This window comes from Calliphora vicina, chromosome 5 (genome assembly GCF_958450345.1).
Source record: "Calliphora vicina chromosome 5, idCalVici1.1, whole genome shotgun sequence".
Lineage (NCBI taxonomy): Eukaryota > Metazoa > Arthropoda > Insecta > Diptera > Calliphoridae > Calliphora > Calliphora vicina.
The window spans coordinates 22,252,869-22,277,063 of record NC_088784.1 but is presented as its reverse complement, the minus strand read 5'-3'; the positions used below and the strand labels follow the sequence as shown (position 1 = coordinate 22,277,063).

At 31.5% G+C, this 24,195-nt stretch overlaps 2 protein-coding genes across 3 annotated transcripts; one reads left to right on the top strand and one right to left on the bottom strand.

Annotated features, from left to right (window-relative positions):
• Positions 1-4,882: 4,882 nt before the first annotated feature.
• cos (kinesin-like protein costa) lies at positions 4,883-17,094 on the bottom strand. 2 transcript variants are annotated; one of them, XM_065513472.1, is made up of 3 exons: positions 15,602-17,094; positions 13,183-15,536; positions 4,883-4,917 (listed from the first exon to the last, which is right to left on the bottom strand). In XM_065513472.1, the coding sequence occupies exons 1-2, from the start codon at positions 16,894-16,896 to the stop codon at positions 13,187-13,189; spliced, it is 3,645 nt and encodes a 1,214-aa protein (XP_065369544.1). In that variant the 5' UTR covers positions 16,897-17,094; the 3' UTR covers positions 4,883-4,917; positions 13,183-13,186. The 2 variants fall into 2 exon arrangements, with proteins under 2 accessions (XP_065369544.1, XP_065369545.1); XM_065513473.1 differs by lacking the exon at positions 4,883-4,917 and having other exon boundaries at positions 13,178-15,536.
• A 680-nt stretch (positions 17,095-17,774) lies between these two features.
• Dhx15 (DEAH-box helicase 15) lies at positions 17,775-22,560 on the top strand. Its single transcript, XM_065511425.1, has 7 exons — positions 17,775-17,962; positions 18,058-19,331; positions 20,143-20,406; positions 21,478-21,600; positions 21,671-22,024; positions 22,089-22,227; positions 22,261-22,560. The coding sequence occupies exons 1-6, from the start codon at positions 17,910-17,912 to the stop codon at positions 22,214-22,216; spliced, it is 2,196 nt and encodes a 731-aa protein (XP_065367497.1). The 5' UTR covers positions 17,775-17,909; the 3' UTR covers positions 22,217-22,227; positions 22,261-22,560.
• The last annotated feature ends 1,635 nt before the right edge of the window (positions 22,561-24,195 follow it).

Here is a 24,195-nt window from a genome sequence, read left to right as displayed (position 1 = left end):
AACCCTTCGCCCTATCCTGTACACGGTCGAGTAACTCCAAAATAGACTTCGAAGCACCGGCCCATGTATGAGAGTTGTATTCCAGATGGAGTGAAGAATTTTAGTTTTAGAAAACCAAGGTGTTTTGTTCATCGGACATCGACCTGAATACTCATGCCTAGAATATCAAGAGCTACTGATTCTTGAAGCAATGTAATTGGTTTATATTATATATATATATATATATATATAAATATAATTGCAAAAGTATTTAAACTTTGTACGCATTAATTTCCTATCACTATACGGAGTTTGGCTGAAAATGGGCGGGATTGTATTAGTGGGAGTGGAATCTATCATACAAAGTAAATGGTTATTTTCGTATATCTGCAGAACTGTAATTGTGAGTCTTCAAACTTCATATGAATCAATTTTTTATCACTGCATGAACTATAGCATACTTTTAGGCAGCTTTAAAAAAACTTATTTCTAAATTTATTTCGAATTCTTTAAAGTTTTTTCTGATTTTGATCTTGAAGGTGAAGTTTTTTTGATTTTATATGTTTTGTTCTTTATGACAAGGGCTACAACTTTGTCTCAGAGAGTAAATCAAAATTCCGAACTGTTAGCAAGATATGACGTCAGACATGCTTTCGAGTAGTTTCCTATTTAAAATCAGCAAAATCGGTCCACAAATGGCTGAGATATGAGGAAAAAACCAGGACAACCTCGATTTTTGACCTATATCTGGATTACACAATATAGATATCTAATAATAGATATTTCAAAGACCTTTGCAACGACGTATATAAGACCATAGTAAGTTGAACCTACAAAGGGTCAAAATCGGAAAAAATATTTTTTAACCCGAATTTTTTTCACCAAAAAAATTTTTTTTTTAAATTAAAAAAAAAAAATTTAAATTTTGAAAAATTTAAAATAACAATTCGAAAAAAAAATTTCCAAAAAATTAAAAACAACAACTTTGGAAAAAAAAATTAATTTTGTTTACATAAAAATACTCAAAATTTGTATTTTGAAGTATAATTTGGTGAAGGGTATATAAGATTCGGCACAGCTCTCTTACTTGTTTTTATTTCAATTACCGGTTCGCACTCCGCTAATTTCCCAATTTCAATTTTGCTTGATTACATTGTGATTTTGGAAAATTCTTCGACCCCTAATTCAGCTTTTAATTAAAACTTCAATTGTTATTGCTTAAATATGTATTTTATTTATTAATATATTGATATATTTGTTGTTTTTTGATTTCTCTATAACATTGATTATATAAAATTGTATTTATTTATTATTCATTATTTATTTTAAGTATGTTTGTTTGTATGTATTTAGTATGAGGAGATTTTGAAATCGTATGTATAATTTGGCAAATAAAAAATGGGGAAAATTAAAATTGAAAAAAATAAAATAAAACAAATAAATAACATCAACTGCTATAAGAAACCAAAAAAGTAAGTGTTAAAAGCCGAGTAAATTGCATCTGACTTACCCTTACATAGATCGGAAACTCTACTGCCAAAGACCTAACTCAGTTGTTAAAAATCTAAGTGGTGAGAATGGATTAGTAGAAAAAACCCACCTGATTCCGAAACACAGATAGAAAATTATTTTTTCTTATCACCGACTTATATCTAAACGTAATCAAAAGAGCATGCTAAGGAGCATTTGAATTGGTCAGAAACCAAATGGAGGACTGTCCTATTTAGCCACGAATCCAAATTTGATATCATCGGCTTCAAGTGAACTACTGCAATAATACAGTGAAACATGGAGGAGGCAAAGTAATGGTATGTTGTTAATTTTCTGCTGCTGGAGTTGCTCCATTGCTAAGAATTAAAGGAATACTGGATAGATTTAGCTATAGAGACATATTGGAAAGAGTAATGCTTCCACATCCAGAGGATAATATGACACTGCAATGTGGTTTTCAGCACAATAACAACCCCAAGCTCTCTTAAAAAGTTGTTAAATCTTGGTTATCTCAGATTAGGTTCCATGGGCAGCTCACTTGGGTCCATTCAAAACTGATACCATTATGATACCCAATCACCCCGAACGGCTAAACATGTAAAATTTATGTTCCCATGAAATATCCATTTCCCTCGAAGGGAAGAATTTTTCATTCACAATAGTTGATTTTGTTCGTAACAGCTGTTTATTGTTTACAAAATTCCATCTAAAAAATTTCCCATGTTGGGGAATTTTTTTTCACGTGAACAAAGTTGATGATCGAAATATGAAAAAGGGAACATATTTCATTTGAAATATTGATTCGCGATAGGGGTGAATACTTCTAACGTTGTCTCCGAGTTAAAACAACCAGATTTCCTGATGAAGGAGTAGATTCGTCTAAGATTCATTCTTGATAGCTCATCCAAGCATGATAGGAATGGAATTCCGAGAATGCCTTCCCTCAGGTTTGCCAGAGCCGGGCATTGGCAGAATAGGTGAGACACAGTCTGATCCTCTTCTTCATACCGTAGGCCCAGTTCCCATGAAATAACCATTTCCCTCGAAGGGAAGAACTTTTCATTCACAATAGTTGATTTTGTTCGTAACAGCTGCTTATTGTTAACAAAATTTCATCTAAAAATTTCCCTAGTTGGGGAATTTTTTCACGTGAACAAAGTCGATGAACAAGATATGAGAAAAGGGAACATATTACATGTGAAATATTGACTCGCGATAGGGGTGAATACTTCTAACGTTGTCTCCGAGTTAAACCAACCAGATTTCCTGATGAAGGAATAGATTCGTCTAAGATTCATTCTTGATAGCTCATCCAAGCATGATAGGAATGGAATTCCGAGAATGCCTTCCCTCAGGTTTGCCAGAGCCGGGCATTGGCAGAATAGGTGAGACACAGTCTGATCCTCTTCTTCATACCGTAGGCCCAGTTCCCATGAAATAACCATTTCCCTCGAAGGGAAGAACTTTTCATTCACAAGAGTGGATTTTGTTCGTAACAGCTGGTTATTGTTTACAAAATTCCATTTAAAAATTTCCCATGTTGGGGAATTTTTTAACGTGAACAAAGTTGATGATCATAATATGAAAAAGGGAATATATTACATGTGAAATATTGATTCGCCTTAGAGGTGAATACTTCTTCCGTTGTCTCCTAGTTAAACCAACCAGATTTCCTGATGAAGGAGTAGATTCGTCTAAGATTCATTATTAATAGCTCATCCAAGCATGATAGAAATGGGCCAGAGCCGGGCATTGGCAAGATAGGTGAGACATAGTCTGGTCCTCTTCTTCTGCTCCAGTCTTCTAGCATGTGCCCCAATTATACTGTGTCCTGTAATAAAGGAGACAATTAGGACAAGAAATTGTGCATTACCGAATGGTAATGGAATGGCCACCACAAACACCAGATCTAATCCCAATTGAGAACCTTTGGGAAATTGTGAATCAATGAATCGAATGCGAAAATTGCACTAATTCAGATATTCAACCCTATAATGAAAAACATGTGAAATTTATGTTCCCATGAGATATCCATTTCCCTCAAAGGGAAAATTTCTATTTCAGGGGAACCTGAACTTTTCATTCACAATAGTTGATTTTGTTCGTAACAGCTGTTTATTGTTTACAAAATTCCATCTAAAAATTTCACAAGGGGAATTTTTTCACGTGAACAAAGTTGATGAAGGAAAAAAGGAAAAGGGAAAATATTTCATGTGAAATATTGATTCGCGATGTTTCAAAGATTGCTAGATGCTTGGAACGCTATTCCTGCAAATTGTATTGCCAATTTGATAGCTTTAATGCCTCGCCGATGTCAGACCGTCATTGAAAATAAAGGATTTGATAAAAATATTCAGTTGCTAGTTGCATTTGTTATTTGAAAAATCAAAATCATGTAAAAATTATTAATATAATAAAACAAAATTAATACAAAATGTTTATTAAACACAAAAACTTAAAACATTATAGAAAAAACTAAGATTGTGGCCTAAAGCAGAAACAAAATTTTTTGGTATGAAAATCACTCAGTTATCAAATAAGTTTTGAGTGATTTTTATAAAAAAAATTATTTTCCGGTAGATGTTTCCAAAATCAGGCCTCCATACGACAAATAATACAAAATTAAGAAATTAATACATCTTTTTAGCTTGATAAAATACTACAGTTTTTTTAAGTAAATACAGGGGAAAAGAAAGAAATACAAAAATAACAAAATATATTAAAAATTCATAAAACAAATGAGTATTAAAACATGAAAATAAAATATAGTATATTCCAGGTTACAAATACAAATATTTAAGATATATAAGAGATCGTGAATTAAAGCATAGTTTATAAAAAAAAGGTTTATATATTGTAAAATACATAAGATTAGTTAAAAAAACTTTTGGTATAGAAATAGAAAATAGCATAAAATGGAAGTTATTAGGAGAGATTAGGTTTTACTTAAAGTTAAGATATAAGGAATAGAAAAAGAAATAAGGTTTTTACAGCCTAACTTAGGTTCTTACAGCCTAACTTAGCTGCTATTTAGGAATTTAATTTGGGATTTGTTTAGAAATTATTGAATTTCTTTGTTTTAACACAATTTTTTTTTAAATTTCTTTTTCATTCTTTTTTTTTTTTTGTTTTAATATAAATGCCTTTTTTTACTATTGATAGATAATTCTAGCTCTAATGTCCAGAATGGTTTTTTTTTAATTTAAATTTAAAATTATTTGTTAAAACTTAATTATAAAATTATACAAACAAATATTTAAAACTTAATTTAATTAATTTCATTTTTGTCTTACGTTTTAAATTATTAATTAAAACATCTAGTTTAAAATAAAAATACAAAATACATACATTTATACTAAATGTATTGTAATTTAAAACAAACATAAAAGAAAAATAACTTAAAATGTTAATAGGAATAGGAATTTACCAAACAAATATAAACGAACACTGAAAAAGAAAGAAAAAAACAAAGAGGTTAGAAAATTTATTTAATAATTAGGCTGTTTATGTAAGGCTTTGGCATTTTACCACATCGTCAGTTTCGTACTAGATTTAGGAGAACTTGCAACCTGTTTCTTTAATCTATTACGAAACTGTCTCGTAAAACGCCAATGCATTACACAATCATGCTGCGAATATATTGATGTTTCAATTTATATTAAAGTTATTTGGGACCTTGGGAAACTTGATTTCAAAAGGCAGATAGACAGACTTCGCTATCTATAACGATCCGGAATACGGTTGACAAAACAATGAAAACTTTTCCAAATATTCCATATGTAGCCCAAAATTTAAAATATTTTTTTAAAATAAAATTTTTTTGTTTTAGTATTTTACTTGTATCGTTTTATTTATATAAATTAACTGAAAAACAAACAACATAATTAATTATATTCTGAAAAAAGGGAACAAAATTAAAAATATTCACTATTTCTCTACTGACAAAACAATGGAAACTTTTAAACTTTTGCAAGAAAGTAGTGTAAAACGAAAATAATATTCTTATGTTTTAACCTTTTTAAAATGCTTGGTTTATTTCCTTTAAATAAACCGGATACTTTTGATTGCAAATTAAAGCCGTTTAGTAGTTTGAAAATGGTAACAACTCTTTATTTATTTAAAATGTACAACAACCACAGAATTAAATAGTCACTCAATGTTTTTTATACACGTTTGTAAATTCGCAGAAATACAGACACAATTTATAATGTACACGAATTTACTTGAAAAACACAACACACTTTAAGGCACTCAGTTTGATGTTTATTCGAAAAGCGTCTCTGATAATTTATAACTGACTATTTATAACACTGCCATCTGCACTCTAGATTGTTCTTTAACTGTCAAAATTCGAATATTCTAGATCTTACTAATACATAAGCTATCTGTGGTGTACTTTCTACAATGTTCTTTAACTGAATATTCGAATTTGAATACAGCGTTGCCAACTTACGATCAAATCAACTGAAAGCTTTTATTTAATAATGCCCACAGATATGTTACAGTTAGGGTTTTTATCCCGGGAATTCCCGGTACAAATTTCCCGGGAATTTTGCCAATTTTTCACTACCCGATTCCCGGGATTTTTAGTCGGGAATCCCGGGAATTAAAAACTGACGAAAATACATAGAAAACAAGATAGAACTCTGTTTTTTTCAACAAAAAACAGTGAAAAGTTTTTTGCTTATATCTTGGCAATAATAGACCGCTTATTATTATTATTTATTTTTCGTATGAAAATTTAAAAAGAGAATTCATTATTTATAGAATTTATTTCTTATTGAATCATTCTAATTTCTTTAAATTTCTTGTTCAAATCCATAACCAAATAGCTTAAAAAATGTATTAAATGATTAAATTTTCTTCAATTAAAGTCTAGTACAAAAAGGTTTAAGACAATTTTTTCAAGTAATTTTGGAAATGATTTGATTTAACAAAAATTTAATCATTCAAAGTTTGAATAAATTCTGTTATTAATTAACTTTAAAATTAATTCAGTTTAAACAAAGACTTTGGAATGAATCTAAAAAATGTAATATTAGGAAGGGATTTATGCAATCTGACATTTTTTAATTGCGGATTATGATTTTAGTGAATTAAGCTCAAATTTTATTAATTAATTCGAAGATCTAATATTTAATATTTATAACACTAAGTTTTTATATGAAATTTGGCTATAATATTCCTAATTTACAGTATCATTATATATTTCGGGAATAGCCGGGTACCCGGGAATGTAGAAAAAAAATTCCCGATTCGCGGGAATCAAAAAAAGTCTCCCTAGTTACAGTTTGCTATTAAATCACTGTTATTTGAAAGCATTAAGCTACTTTTAAATCAGCCCTTAAAATCGTTATATTTGAATTCAACTACAATTTCGTAACAATATTTAAAAGAACCATGTAAAAAGCATCCTGTTTACAGTTATTTTATCTTTAAATTCTGGTAATTTTTCACAATTTCTTTTTCTAAGTTTTTCGCATAATTGCTTTTTTTCAAAGTTAACGAAAATGGCTAAAGTTAAGATTTCTAAAGACTTAAAAAATAAAATAATTAACGATTTTAAAGCTGGTTTAAAACAAAAAAGTATCTGTGACAAATCTATATATATAAAAATGAAATGGTCCATGTATATAATGTCATCACATGACAACGGCTGGAGCGATTAATCATCAGTTTTAAAAATTATAAAGAAATTTCGTGAGACCGGTTCTTTAAAAACTCAACATTTAGCTGGAAGACCTCCTAAGACTGCTCCTAGACAAGATAATTTAATAGCGAAAGAGTTCTATAAATTCCCAAAAATAACTCCTCAAATGATTGTTAATAGCCTAAAATTAGAAATAAGTACCCGAACAGTTAGTCGCCGGGCAAATGAGGCTGGTCTTGGTTGCTATCGTCCTGTGAAAAAACCACTCATTTCTAAAAAGAACCGTTCTGCTCGTCTACAATTTGCCAGGGATCATTTAAACTGGTCGATACAGAAATGGAATACTGTCCTCTTTTCCGACGAATCCAAATACAATTTAAGATGCAGTGATGGTAGAACATTTGTAAGACGACCAAAGGGAAAAAGATTAGATCCAAAGTACACAAATAAGAGTGTAAAGTTTGGCGGTGGCAATATTATGGTATGGGGATGTTTTTCAGGGCAAGATAACATGACAGGTATAGGATACAGAACCATATTAAACGATGTTATGTATCCATACGCTAAGGAAAATATGCCCCTAGTTTGGAGATTCCAACACGACAACGACCCGAAACACACCTCTAGGGTTGTAACCGAGTGATTACAATCCAACGAGGTACGTGTTTTAAAATGGCCTGCCCAATCGCCAGATCTCAATCCCATAGAAAATCTATTGGAAATTGTAGATCGTAAAATAAGGACCCAAAATTACACCAGGAAGGAAGATTTATCGGAGGCGGTTATAAGGGTATGGCAAAATATTTCAAAGGAGATCATTGACTCTTTAATTGGTTCAATGCATCGTCGATGTGTAGCAGTTGTAAAAATAAGGGATACCCAACAAAATATTGAGTTATTGCAAAGTTTAGACCATATTTGTTAAAATAAATACCTAAGTTTCCATTGAAATCTTTTAATTTTGTTTTCTCATTTTTAGAATTTAATTAATTATGTCCCTTGTTTTTGTTTAATTAAAGCATACAAATAAAATTCTACAAAAATGTTAAAAATTTTTAAAAAATTATTTCAGATTTTAGGCCACTAATGAAATATTTTGAAAAGTTTCCATTGTTTTGTCAACCACTGTATATACTTTATGGGGTCGCAAATGAAAAATGTAGAAATTACAAAACATGTATAAGCTTCCTTTGCCACTCATGCTGAAGAGTACATAATTTTTATGGAAATCTTTATTATAAATATTAGATCTTTATGACTTTTAAATATTAGATTTAATCCTGCAATAAAGGAAGAAATATTATTTAATAAGCCACATATTTTCGGATGGAAAGTAGTACCTGTCTAAGGATTAAGGGCTATTACTACGTAACCCAATTCTTAACTAAACAATTTCGAATTTGTAGTTTGAAAGTGTTTCCCACAGTGTTTCCTTTCGAATCGTATGACGGAATAACAGACGAAATCAATGTCTAAAGTTAGGGTGCTTTGTAAATCCAATAAATTTGTTTGCCTCACTGATGCAGTGATTTGAAATTAATTTAAAATTTAAAAATAAAATGTAGAGTATTTAGTTTTTAAAGTTCTAAACGTCATTATCACAGATTAGAACAGTTATGCAACAAATGACAGTTGTTAAAAAATGTAATATCAAACCGTGTGGTTATTTTAGGCATTCTACAACAATTCATTAAGGATTGTGGTTTGCAGAGCGAGAGAAAAAATAAAATTTTCAATAGCCAACGAGTGTGTTATATATTTGTCCGTCTTTTCAAACCACAACCATTTTGTTTATTTCCTTTTGTTTGTTTGAAACCAGCTGATTCATATCTCTGTATAATTTGTGGTCATTATTATCAACTAATTCCGGAAATTTTACAGACATTAACTGTTTGCTGAATGAAAAGTGAGTTGGAATATTTTTTAAATTAGTTGCTTTGAATAAAACAAACCAAAATAATGAAACAAAAAAATAAAAGGTTTAAAAAATTGAACAAAAATTTTACAAAATTTAAGTTATTAGTTTTGTTAAATATAAGTTTTTTATCTTAATTACTAATACAGAATCATAAATAAATGAATTTTTAAAATATGTTTGCAAGAGATTGGACAAATTTTTAGCAGCAGAGTTCTTTAAACTATTATTTTGCAATAATATTTATAAACAGCAATAGAATTTTAATAAATGAGCAGTAAATATTATTAAAGAAGAACCTGTTTATTTCCGGGAATTCCCGAAGAGTTTTTAATACTAATTAAAGTCAAAAACCAATAATATTTTTCAAATAATCGGTCAACATTCAATAATATTGAAAGACTTAAGAGGTCTGACTAAAGGCCTAATTCATAAACACTACCGGAAAACAGTTTTAAATTTTTATTTGAAAATCATTCAAAAAAACTTGTTATACAGACAATTTTCAATATAACAAACTGTTATACAGAAATTTTTCTATAGAAAAAACTGTTATACAGAACATTTTCTATAGAAAAACTGTTATACCGACAATTTCCTATAGAAAAACTGAAAATTTTCTATAGAAAAACTGTTATACAGAAATTTTTCTATAGAAAAAACTGTTATAAAAACAATTTTTTCTAGAAAATAACTGTTATACAGAGAATTTTCTATAGAAAAACTGTTAAACATACATTTTTCTATAGAAAATTTTCAGTTTTTCTGTAGGAAATTGTCGGTATAACAGTTTGTTATATTGAAAATTGTCTGTATAACAGTTTTTCTATAGAAAATTGTTTGTACAAAGTTTTATCTGTAAAAGCAATTTCAGTATAACAGTTTTTTTTTACAGAAAATTGTCTGTATAACAATTTGTTCTATATAAAATTCTCTGTATAACAGTTTTTTATAGAAAATTCTCTGTATAACAGTTTTTTCTGTAGAAAAATGTCTGTATAACAGTTTTTCTATAGAAAATTTTCAGTTTTTCTATAGGAAATTGTCGGTATAAGTTTTTCTATAGAAAATGTTCTGTATAACAGTTCTTTCTATAAAAAATTGTCTGTACAAAGTTTTATCTATAAAAAATTTTTCAGTATAACAGTTTTTTATAGAAAATTCTCTGTATAAAAGTTTTTTTACAGAAAATTGTCTATATAACAGTTTTTTCTTTAGAAAAATGTCTATATAACAGTTTTTCTATAGAAAATTTTCAGTTTTTCTATAGGTAATTGTCGGTATAACAGTTTTTCTATAAAAAAAAATGTTCTGTATAACAGTTATTTCTATAGAAAATTGTCGGTATAACAGTTTGTTATATTGAAAATTGTCTGTATAACAGTTTTTTCTATAGAAAATTGTCAGTATAACAGTTTTCTATAGAAAATTGTCTGTACAACAGTTTTCTATAGAAAATTGTCTGTACAACAGTTTATTCTTTAGTGAATTGTCTGTATAACGGCTTTTTATATAGAAAATTGTGTGTATAACAGTTTATTATTAAGAAAATGTTCTGTATAACAGTTTTTCTATAGAAAATTATCATGTATGACAGTTTTTCTATAGAAAATTGTCTGTATAACAGTTTTTTTCTACAGAAAATTGTCTGTATAGCAGTTTTTCTATAGAAAGTTGTCTGTATAAGAGTTTCCTATAGAAAATTTTCTGTATAACAGTTCTTTTCTAGAAAAAATTGTTTTTATAACAGTTTTTTCTATGGAAAAATGTCTGTATAACAGTTTTTCTATAGAAAATGTTCTGTATAACAGTTCTTTCTATAGAAAATTGTCTGTACAAAGTTTTATTTATAAAAAATTTTCAGTATAACAGTTTTTTATAGAAAATTCTCTGTATAACAGTTTTTTTTACAGAAAATTCTCTGTATAACAGTTTTTTCTTTAGAAAAATGTCTGTATAACAGTTTTTCTATAGAAAATTTTCAGTTTTTCTATAGGAAATTGTCGGTATAACAGTTTTTCTATAGAAAATGTTCTGTATAACAGTTATTTCTATAGAAAATTGTCGGTATAACAGGTTGTTATATTGAAAATTGTCTGTATAACAAGTTTTTTCTCTGTATAACAGTTTTTTATATAGAAAATTGTCAGTATAACAGTTTTCTATAGAAAATTGTCTGTACAACAGTTTTCTATAGAAAATTGTCTGTACAACAGTTTATTCTTTAGTGAATTGTCTGTATAACGGCTTTTTATATAGAAAATTGTGTGTATAACAGTTAATTATTAAGTTTTTCTATAGAAAATTATCATGTATGACAGTTTTTCTATAGAAAATTGTCTGTATAACCGTTTTTTTCTATAGAAAATTGTCTGTATAACAGTTTTTTTCTATAGAAAATTTTCTGTATAGCAGTTTTTCTATAGAAAGTTGTCTGTATAAGAGTTTCCTACAGAAAATTTTCTGTATAACAGTTCTTTTCTAGAAAAAATTGTTTTTATAACAGTTTTTTCTGTAGAAAAATGTCTGTATAACAGTTTTTCTATAGAAAATTTTCAGTTTTTCTATAGAAAATTGTTGGTATAAGTTTTTCTATAGAAAATGTTCTGTATAACAGTTCTTTCTATAGAAAATTGTCTGTACAAAGTTTTATCTATAAAAATTTTCAGTATAACAGTTTTTTATAGAAAATTCTCTGTATAACAGTTTTTTTTTACAGAAAATTGTCTGTATAACAGTTTTTTCTTTAGAAAAATGTCTATATAACAGTTTGTTCTATAGAAAATTCTCTGTATAACAGTTCTTTTCTAGAAAAAATTGTTTTTATATCAGTTTTTTCTAGAGAAAAATGTCTGTTAACAATTTTTCCATAGAAAATGTTCACTTTTTCTATAGGAAAATGTCGGTATAACAGCTTTTCTATAGAAAATGTTCTGTATGACAGTTATTTCTATAGAAAATTGTCTGTAAAAAGTTTTATCTATAAAAAAATGTTCAGTATAACAGTTTTTTATAGAAAATTCTCTGTATAACAGTTTTTTTTATAGAAAATTGTCTGTATAACAGTTTTTTCTTTAGAAAAATGTCTGTATAACTGTTTTTCTATAGAAAATTTTTAGTTTTTCTATAGGAAATTGTCGATATAACAGTTTTTCTATAGAAAATGTTCTGTATAACAGTTCTTTCTATAGAAAATTGTCTGCATAACAGTTTGTTATATTGAAAATTGTCTGCATAACAAGTTTTTTCTCTGTATAACAGTTTTTTCTATAGAAAATTGTCTGTATAACAGTTTTTTCTTTAGTGAATTGTCTATATAACGGCTTTTTATATAGAAAATTGTGTGTATAACAGTTTATTATTAAGAACATGTTCTGTAAAACAGTTTTTCTGTAGAAAATTATCATGTATGAAAGTTTTTCTATAGAAAGTTGTCTGTATAAGAGTTTTCCTATAGAAAATTGTGTGTATAACAGTTTTTCTATAGAAATTGTCTGTATAACAGTTTGTTATATAAAAAATTGTCTGTATAACAGTTTGTTATATAAAAAATTGTCTGTATAACATTTTTTCTATTGCAAAATGTCTTAATAACGTTTTTTTTTAGAAAATTGTCAGTATAACAGTTTGTTATATAAAAAATTGTCTGTATAAAAACTTTTTATGTTCAAAATTGTCTGTATAAAATTGTCTGAATATCAGTTTTTCCTATAGACAAATGTCTGTATAACAGTTTGTTATATAAAAAACTGTTTGTATAACAGTTTGTTATATAAAAAACTGTTTGTATAAGAGTTTTTCTATAGAAAATTTTTTGTATAACAAGTTTTTCTATAGAAAATTTTCTGTATAACAGTTTTTTCTATAGAAAATTGTATGTATAACAGTTTTTTATAGAAAGTTTTGTATTACAGTTTCTTATATAGTAAAGTATGTGTATAACATTTGCAAATTGTGAGAATAACAGTTTTTCTATAGAACATCTTGTGTATAACAGTTATTTCTATCAAAGATTTTGTGTATAAAAGGTTTTCTCAATTTAAATCTTTTGCCTCAAAAATTTGTCCTTAACCTCTAAACAAAATATTTAAATATTCCAAAAACCGCAATAAGTATCAAAAAAAAATAAGAAGTAATAAAAATTTACCCATTTAATTTTTCCTTGAATTATCCTGTATGATAATTTTATTCTTCTGCCTGGTTACTTTTGTATTTGGCGCGTTTGTAGATAATTTTTTAAGATTCTCTTGAGGTATAACCGCCAACATTTGATCTTTGTCTTTGCCACGCTTACCGCTGCCACCACCGGCCATCGCCAAGCCGCTCGCCAATTGTGTTGAGGTGGAAGAGCTGGAAGGCGGTCCAGAGGTATCGTCTGCATGATTATGATGATTGTGATTATGATGACTGGCTGCATAGCGGGTCAAAACTTGAAATTTAGCAAAAAGTTTATTTTTAGTTTCGCGTTCTTTGTCTTTAAATTTGTCCAACGGTTTGTATTTGGTCAACGAAGAGGGATCGTTTATGGGGCACATTTCCATATCGTTGAGTTTGTTGCTGGAGGGTTTAAGCATTTTGCCGCTGTGAACATTGTGATGGGGTGTGGCCCATTCGTATTCAGAGTCGGTGAAACAAGTTGAAGTTGAATTGGTGGTCTGTAAAGCCAATTGATGGGCTGAGGGTTTGTAGAAACGGGGAGCATTTGGATTGAGGGATTGTTCACTAAAGGAGGCAGAACTATTGGAGGTTTCATCGGCTAAATGCCTGAGCATTAAAGTTAATTTCATTTCATGTTGTCTTTGCAGCAAAACAGCATTGCGTTCGCCCTCTAGACGGGCCTGGCGCACAGCGTTTGATAGCACACGCTCCTTCCATTCCCAGGCATCTTTTTCTCTTTCCAATTGCATTAGTTGGATTTCCAGCTTACGCGAGGAGTCTCTCAAATCGATAACTTTGGTAAAGTATTTATATAATAAGGTGCGCATTTCCTCAGTGGACAATTTATTAAGGCGGGCCATTAACATCTGCTCGCCCTTTTCTCTTTGCAGGCGTTCACTGGTGTCTATGGACTTGTGGCCACAAATCAACTCATTTTTAAATTCTATGGCCGCATCTATGGCCTCAATGGCTTCATCACATTCCAGCAATTTACGCTCTTCTTTGTGGCTCAGCATTTTGTCACGTTTTAATTTGCGATCCAGCGAACATCTTTGATCCAACAAATGATCTCTGGTTCGGCGTAGATTACGTATTTCGTGTCTTAAACCTTCACGTTGCTCATCGTCACGATACAAATCTAAATTATCGGATTTCTCTTTTAGAACATGATCCAAATGGGAGATACGAGCCTGCACTTCTTTCAAATGTTTGCCTTTTTCCTCCGCCAACGGCTGATGTTCTATTTTAACCAAAGCCTTGGAGTTTTCTTTTTCTTTTAAAGCTTTCAATTCATTCTCTAAGGCCTCCTTGAGTTTGCGTTCCTTTTTGATTTTCTTTTGTAAATCATCTATGAGCTTTTTGGATTCATGTAGGGATTGTTGAAGTTTCTTGACTTTCTGGCCACTTTCGCCCGCTATATGTTTAATGGAGGTCAAGTCATTGAGTCTTTGCTCGAGGTGTGTTATAATAGCTTTAAGGCGATCCAATTCCTGTTTGTCTTTATGCTGCAGCATTGCCTTGGCTAATGATTTCTTGGTCTTTTCATATTCCGCCTCTAATTTGGCTCTTTTCTTGTGGAATCTCTGTTTGGCTGTAGTGCGCGTGTCACTGTTCTTTATGAGTTCTGTTATGATGTTTTGTTTCAATTGCATGGTTTCCTCCACTTCCTTGATTTGTCTAAGGCGTGCTTCTATATCTGTGTCCAATTTGCGTAGTTTCTTTTGTATCATGTCCATGGGTGTGTTGATATTTTGTCTCAGGTTATTGGTTATGTCCGTGGATGAGTCTAGGAAGTCTTCGTTTTGTGTTTGCAATTGTTGCTGATTTTGCTGCTTAACGCCTGCCACTCTGTTTAGCATAGCTATTTCAGCACTTGAGAGTGTGGCGCCAGGTTGTATGGATCTTCTACGTCCCCCCGTACCCACAGATTGTCTTCTTTCCTCCAACTCCTTGTCCTCCTCTTTGCGATCTTTTTTATTTTGCTGGAAACTTTCTTGCGATTCCATTACCGCTTTTGGATGATTCTCCATAAACTCTTGATACTTAGTATTGACCAGATTATCGGTTTTTATGGTTAGATCTTCCATGAGTAATTCAATTTTTTCCTCCAAATCGGGTCTTTGAGATTCTGAGTCTGATTCATTGTCGGAATTTTGTTGACATGACGTTTCTGGCTCACTGTTGGTTTCTTCGGGTTCTTCGGCTTCTTGTATGGGACCCAATTGTTTTTGACTGCGTATAGCCTCATTGGAGCTCAGACACTCTTCGCACTCTTGTTTGAGAAACAGCCATTCCTCGATTTGTTCTTTTTCGGCCTCGTTTATGGCATTGGAAGAAATGAGTCTGAAAATATAGAATTTTTATTCCACGAATTCTTTTATTTTTAAATTATACTGTATTTTACTTACTTTGAAAACAAACCCTCGGCATTGGAGACCAATTTAAACCATTGACTAGCCGCAAACTGCAAACCAAAATGTGTATCAGGCACTGGCGGTGATAGACCAGCCGTAGTAACTCCACCGCCACCCAATTCCGGCAAAATACCTTCAGGCGACAAGGGGGTGTTGTCATCGGAAAATGTATTCATTACCACATAATTTCTTACACATTGCACTTTAAACGCAAACTGTAGATTGCACAGAGTCTCATTGATATCACGTTCCAAGGGAGAAACACACAATATGACCAGAGTTTGAGCACGACCACCAAAAGAATCTTTTAGCAGGGTAGTAAGAGTCGTCTGATTATAAGGTATATTGCCATTGGCATTATACATAATAGCAGGATCAGTTAAAGTATTGACCACATGCTCCAGCGATTGTAAACCCAAATCTTTGGGTAAACTAGAAGGTTGATCAAGAGAGTTCAACATAAACAAACGTTCGGTGGCACAAAGGTCGCTAAATGAAGCGGTCGACAGGCGATGTTGTATAAGGCCTTCTTTGGAAACCCATTGTTGTTCCAGCGTTAAAGTAAACAGAGTATGAGCCATTTCCATTTTTGAATTAGCCAGCGATTGCAAACCCACCTGCAGCCAATGGAAAACATCTGCGAAATTCATGCAATGTACATTGCCCACACCCAATAGATCACGTATAACTTCACCACATATCTCCACCCAACCAATATTGACGGCATAAGTGCGTTCTGGATGGTTGGTCATGTGCGTGAAAATCTCTCTAACACAACGTTGCACTACACCCTGATCAGCTTCACCATAGGAGCAATCAAAACCATAGCCATACAAAGTATACGTCTTGCCACAACCCTTCTGGCCATAAGAAACCACTGAGGCATCAAAGCCTTCCATAAATAAACTAATCAAAGGAAATACTGTTTGATGATACACTTGATTTTGAGCACAATTCAGAGGTAGAGCATGTGTTACGGGAAATGAGTGGGGACCCACTTGTATGAGACCAGCCGCTATACCAACACCATTATCCAACATACCAACCCCAGTTGTCATACCATTATTGGCCATATAACCCGGCTGGGTAGCTGCCAATGGTATAGTTTGTATACAACACTTGCTATCCTTTTCATCTTCATCCTCATTGTCAGTGCCCTTAATATTACCATTATCATCTTGTCTATCGTCCTTTTGCGTATAATCCAATGTTTCTAAATTTGTTGCAGCTTGTTGTTTTTGCAAACCCTTGGGGCATATACGCACAGCAACTTGTATTGGTATTTCCATTTTTCTTTACTTAATTATACCTTAATAACTTAATTTAATACTATTATTTGAGTATTTTCTTTATATTAAATCCATTTTTTTGGGGTTTTTATTTATGTTTTAATTGTTTATTTATATTTAATTGATTTGCTAATTTTTCCTCTGCTTGCTCTCGCGAAAACAATAATTTTTTAGGTGTATTGAACAGAGTTGTTATTTTTGGTATTATTTCTCTAGAAATAACCCCAAAAAAAGGAGCAAATTTAAATTACAGTAGGGTCTTGATAAAAATTTTAAAATAAAAAGAATAGAAATTATTGTTTTCAATTTTGGAGTAATTTATGTATTAACTAGATTTTTCTATATAGAAAATAAAGATTTCTTTAAATGCAAGTGAAAAATTGTAATCCATAAATCAAATTGAGTTTTTTTAAAGTAGAAATCATTCTTCCATATTCGCCATCTCTCCTATTACAATAAGAACAATAATTAGTTATAAAAATATGATTAGGACATCATAGAACTCTCTAGAGGAGACAGGGCACTTCTAGAGTATAATTGCTCTAAATCAGAGAGTTCATTAAAACCTTTTTTCTTAAAAATAGAACCAGAAAATAACTTCAAAGCTGTGACTTCGCGTAAACACATGCGAATTATGCGCATGATATCTAGCTCACTTGACAGCCTAACCTCAAGCAGATTATTTTTGCGCTGTCGTGGAAAAAATGGTTTTGTACATCCAAACAAACTGATGGATCATCTGTCTTTATAAAATACTTTCCGCAAATTCCCTAGCAAACACTTTATAAACAACTCTGGCTTATAACCCTTTTAAATGATACTAAATTAATCACCACTGTTTTAGAACCATTATTTTTCTTTATTTCACAAGCGCCTGCAAATCGCGTGCAAGTTAACGCGTGTTTTTTATAAGTTTCTCCGTTTAAATTGTAGAAAAAGTGTTAAAAATATAGACAATTTTAAGAAAATATTAATATTTTATAGAAAACCCCGCTCAAATATATAAAAAAAACATGTCGAAAAGGCGCATTGAAGTTGGGGAGACCTACACAAACAAAATGAAAAAGTAAGTAGATGAACGACAAAAAAAAAGGCCGAAAAGAAACGATAAAAACTTACATTATAAACATGGCGACTTAAGAAATTCCTTTATTTTTACAGAGATGAAACAGCTACAACATCGTCCGGGGCAGCAGCGGCAATGGCCGCCTGTGGCCAGCCAGGCAGTTTGGTAGGTTCTTTGTCAAAGCCACCGGGCGCCATGAATCCCTTTAATATGAAGCCCTATACGGCACGTTTTCAACAGTTGTATAAGAAACGTATAACTTTGCCGGTATTCGAGTATCAAACCGATTTTATGCGCTTGTTAAATAACCATCAGTGTATTGTGTTGGTGGGTGAAACAGGTTCTGGCAAGACCACACAAATACCCCAATGGTGTGTAGAGTATGCAGTGTCCAAGGGTAAGAAGGGGGTATCCTGTACCCAACCACGTCGAGTGGCTGCCATGTCAGTGGCCCAACGTGTCTCCGAGGAAATGGATGTTACTTTGGGCGAAGAGGTGGGCTACTCTATACGTTTCGAAGACTGTTCGTCGGCCAAAACTTTGCTGAAATACATGACAGACGGTATGTTGTTGCGTGAGGCCATGTCCGATCCCATGTTGGAACAATATCAAGTGATTTTATTGGATGAGGCTCACGAAAGGACTTTGGCTACTGATATTTTAATGGGTGTCTTAAAAGAGGTTATAAGACAAAGAAACGACTTGAAGTTGGTGGTGATGTCTGCCACTTTGGATGCTGGCAAATTCCAGCAGTACTTTGATAATGCTCCCCTTATGAATGTACCCGGCCGAACACATCCCGTAGAGATTTTCTATACACCGGAGCCGGAACGTGATTACCTAGAGGCTGCCATTCGCACTGTCATACAGATACACATGTGCGAAGATATCGAGGGTGATGTATTGATGTTCCTGACGGGTCAGGAGGAAATCGAAGAGGCTTGTAAACGTATTAAACGTGAAATAGATAATTTGGGTTCAGAGATAGGCGAACTCAAGTGTATACCATTGTACTCCACCTTGCCGCCTGCTTTGCAGCAGCGTATTTTCGAACCAGCACCACCTCGCAGTGCCACAGGCGCCATTGGCCGCAAAGTTGTTGTGTCCACAAATATTGCGGAAACTTCGTTGACCATTGATGGTGTAGTTTTCGTGATTGATCCCGGTTTTGCCAAACAAAAAGTGTATAATCCTCGTATTCGTGTGGAAAGTTTATTGGTCTCACCGATTTCAAAGGCTTCGGCTCAGCAGAGAGCTGGTCGTGCCGGTCGTACTCGGCCCGGAAAGTGTTTCCGTTTGTATACCGAAAAGGCCTATAAGAATGAGATGCAGGATAATACATATCCGGAAATTTTAAGATCTAATTTGGGTAAGTCATTCGGGAGGGAATTGTGGAGGCAGGGTGTTTAAGAAAATGAAAACTTAATATTTTTCAATATAAAAACAAAGTATTTTATACACCTACAATTGTAATGCGATTATTTAGCCGCTAGATTTTTATTTATTTGCTAAATTTTAAAAATGTAGAAACGACATGACATTTAAAAAATTCGAAATTCTATATTTTAGATTTTATCTTCGAAATTTTCGCATTTGTTTCGAACATGTTCGAATTTTCTTTCAAATACATTATCGAATTTTAGATTTTCGAACATTAATGAATTGTGTTCGAAAATTTTGAAAAATACTAAAAATTTCGAGTATTAAAATTTTTACTTTGAATATTATATAAATCAAATCGAAATATTCGAAGAACTTTCGAACTGAATTACGAATTAAATACCAGGTTTCCAAATGCGAATTCTAAGAATTTTAAATTAATTTAATTTTTGTTTAATATTTAAGAATTCGAACATTAATTTGATGTGTTTGAAAAATTAAAAAACTACTTTAGAATTTCTAATTAAAATAATTCGAATATTGTTAATGTTCGAATTGGAATAACCTTCCAATTCGAATTTTAGAAATTTTGGTAGTAGAATATTTTTTCTCTAAGATTTTCGAATTCGAATATGATTCATTAGAGGATTGGAATATTTTTGTTTTGTTTTAGATTTACGAATTAAAATATTTCGAATATTTTTGAAATCTAAATATTTTGAATTTTACATAATGTTCGAAATAATAAAGAACTAAATTAAATATTCCATTAACTGAAATTTAAATTTTTCTACTTCCAGGCACTGTTGTTTTGCAACTGAAAAAACTGGGCATAGATGATTTGGTACATTTTGATTTCATGGATCCCCCAGCACCCGAAACCCTTATGCGTGCTTTGGAACTTTTAAATTATTTGGCTGCCCTAGACGATGATGGTAATTTAACAGATTTGGGTGCTGTGATGTCAGAATTTCCTTTGGATCCACAATTGGCCAAAATGTTAATAGCCAGTTGTCAGCATAATTGTTCCAATGAAATCTTATCAATTACTGCTATGCTGTCGGGTGAGATTATCTTTATTAACACTAAAATCTTTATTCCAATGATTGATAAAGTAGGGTTAGAGTGAAGGGATTTAAGAAAAGTGAGGTTAGGAGAAAATCAAAAATAATTTTTGGAATACTTTTGTTTGTTTAGAAGAGTTTTGTTAATCTTATAGAAATTGGCTCTTAATTTATAAAATATTTTTTAAAGAAATGAAAATATTTTTTTAGGTGAATGATTTTTTATTTTTCATTATAGAAAAATTAACTTGACTCTCTTAGGAATATTGTCTCTATAAACTTATAATTTGACTACCTATAGGAATATTCTCTCAGTTATACTAGAATTCTATATTTGTTTAAAATTTTTTAAGTTTCTTTAACCAAATACCTCAGAATTTGCGAATTTTCCTTTAAGAAACCATTTTAATTTCTTTCGTAAAATATTGCCAGCCTTCGTTTCTTTAACATTTAGTTTTAGTTAAAATGCAAAAGAAAAATCTCAGTTTATTTTAGAATAAAACATTTGTCTTTTGCATTCACCACTGAACCTTCAGTTTCAATAGCGTTTAGTAAACACACAAGTAACTCTTTAAAATTTTCTTATATTGTATTTAGTAAACTATTGTGTTTAAATGTTTGAATTTCATATTTTTATTGTTAAAAACTTGTTACTTGTGCTACCACTAACGTACAAAAGAAAGAAAACGTTCTTGAAACTTTTTGCTGAAACAAAACCTTTACAACACCTCTTCCTTTTATTGAAAATTTAGTTGACTTTAGATGTGTTTATTCTATTGTTTATCATCTGTATTTATAAAAAAACTAAACTCAAAAACACTTAAGTTTAAACAATGAAAAAACTCTTAAACAAAAAACAACTTGTGTCAACGGGTAAATGGTAAAATATTTTTGGTTTGTTTAAAAAAAAAAAACAAAAAACAACCAACAAACAAACTCAACCAAATACCCCCAAACACAAAATGCTCTTCTTTTGTTTTTATCTCGAAAATCTTAAAAATAAAATGAAAAAAATCATTGTGGTGACCATAATAATGATGCTGATGATACTGATGGCTGCCTAAACTTTAGTACCACAATGTTTTGTTAGACCCAACGAGGCCAAAAAAGCAGCAGATGAGGCCAAAATGAGATTTGCCCACATTGATGGTGATCATTTAACTTTACTTAATGTCTATCATGCCTTTAAACAGAGTAAGTTTTTCTTTAAATAAATAACAAAAGAAACATTTATATCTATTCCTTTAATTCATTTACACAACAGGCAGTGAGGATCCCAACTGGTGTTATGAGAATTTCATAAATTTCCGCTCTTTAAAATCGGCCGATAATGTGCGTCAACAATTGGCCCGCATTATGGATCGTTTCAATTTGAAACGCAGCAGCACAGAATTCACTTCCAAGGATTATTATGTCAATATACGCAAAGCCTTAGTACAAGGCTTCTTTATGCAAGTGGCGCATTTAGAACGCACTGGCCATTATCTTACCATCAAGGATAATCAAATTGTTCAATTGCATCCCTCAACATGTTTAGATCACAAACCCGACTGGGTTATCTACAATGAATTTGTGCTCACCACTAAAAATTATATACGTACTGTGACAGATGTTAAACGTAAGTTTTTTTATATTAAATTATGTAATAAAACAATTATAATAATCTTCTTTTTTAACAACAGCTGAATGGCTTTTAACCCTGTCTCCCCAATACTATGATATGAACAACTTCCCTCAGTGTGAGGCCAAGCGTCAATTGGAAATGTTACAGCAGCGCCTGGAATCTAAACAATATCAAACAGGCTTTTAAACGCACTTTTAGTTTTTTTTTTAAATACTACATAAATACTTTTACTTTTAAATAATAATATTTTTTTTTATAAAATATTATTTTTTTTATACGTTTTACGTAATTATACTTATAGTATAGTTTTATTATTACATACGTTTTTGATGGACTCATTATTATAAAACCCAACTAATTGAAAAAAAACAAAACGCTAAATTCCTTTAGAGATTTTTAAATAGCCATTAAAAAAATGTTCCATTACAGTGAAAAGAAATTACAATACAAAAACCCGACCGATGTAAGAAATTTAATCAATATGTTATTTAAATTAATTAAAAAACAAACTCTTAAGAATTTTAAGCAAATGTGTGAAAAAGTGTTGTAAAAAATACTAAAATAAATAATATGCTGTATGTAAATGGAATCTCTTTTTGTTCTCAATAAAGTTGCAGTCAAACGAAATCAATAATTTTGAATTTGTTCCTATAAACTGGAAACGAATTACCGTCTTCGTGATCGATGTACTAAATTAATTGTTCTATATCGAATGGCTTATTAGTCTGTTATGGATGGCAACCGCACTAAAGTGAGGAAGTCCATCCGGATATATCGGATAATAAATCTATAACTCTGTAGTCTCGGGCAGCTGCTCATAATGTGCTCTACTGTCTCCAACTCCTCTACATACCCACACACTCTACTAGAAATCTGAGACTACACCTATCCAACCCAATTAGTGTTTTGGTTGCCTTTGCATCCAGTTTTGGCCAAAAGGCCTTGGACACTTGACAATCCGTCCTACTATTCAAGGATTAGTTGGTGGAGTCACGGAATCTTTCATGATATCTTCAGTCTAGTACGAAAATGTCGATGTCGTAAATTGACAACGCCTTCCAGAATAAGGCTGAATATGTTGCCACATTCGTCATTCTGCGACATTGGATTGCAATGATCTGGGTCGTTTGTAAACCAAAATGGGGCTGGAATATAAGATCGTGCCTTCGCTGGGTTGCGCGCATCCGAAATGTCAAATTTTCCATGATTCTGGCGCATAAATCTGGCTGAATTTGATCAATGACATGGGTTATGTTGGCTTTAAAGGCAGCTGTGGTTAGTGGCGAGACTTTTTCTTGTGGGGTATTCTTAAGTCGTTCTCGTTGGCCAGTTCACCTCACCTCTATGTGAGATGACCATGCCCTCTAATCGCTTGTGCAGAATGTAAAATGTGGCGTGAGCTGAGTGGCTCGTAAAGCCGTCCAGATCATTCAATTTAGACCAAAATAAGTTGGTAATCGTCGACCTATAGCTCTCGCCGATAACGGAGATGGCATGGTCCGTCAAGTTTGAATTTTCAAAATACTCCTTTTTGATGTAAAATATGAGTGATCTTATATTTATGATATTCAGTCTTATCATGTAAGGCGTAGTCGTTTTACGACAACCACAGTTTCGTACTAGATTAAAGAAATTATTCAACCTGTTTCATTAATCTTGTACACCTTACATGATAGGGCTGATTGATTTGGGTTGGCTTTATCTACACACTCGAGTTCCAAATAGCATACTGTTTGTTAATTTTTGTATGAATCCTGGAACCAATGTTTAAAATTTTATCAAAATTGGCTTGATAATTTCGAATAAAATGTATTTTTCGGTTTTTACCCCTTTTTATACCCTTCACCTTCGTGAGAAGGGTATATATAAGTTTGTCATTCCGTTTGTAATTTCTACATTTTTCATTTCCGACCCTATAAAGTATATATATTCTGGATCCTTATAGATAGCGGAGTCGATTAAGCCATGTCCGTCAGTCTGTCTGTCTGTCCGTCTGTCTGTTGAAATCAGTTTTCTGAAGACCCCAGATATCTTCGGGATCCAAATCTTCAATAATTCTGTCAGACATGCTTTCGAGAATTTTGCTATTTAAAATCAGCAAAATCGGTCCACAAATGGCTGAGATATGAGGAAAAAACCAAGACAACCTCGATTTTTGACCTATT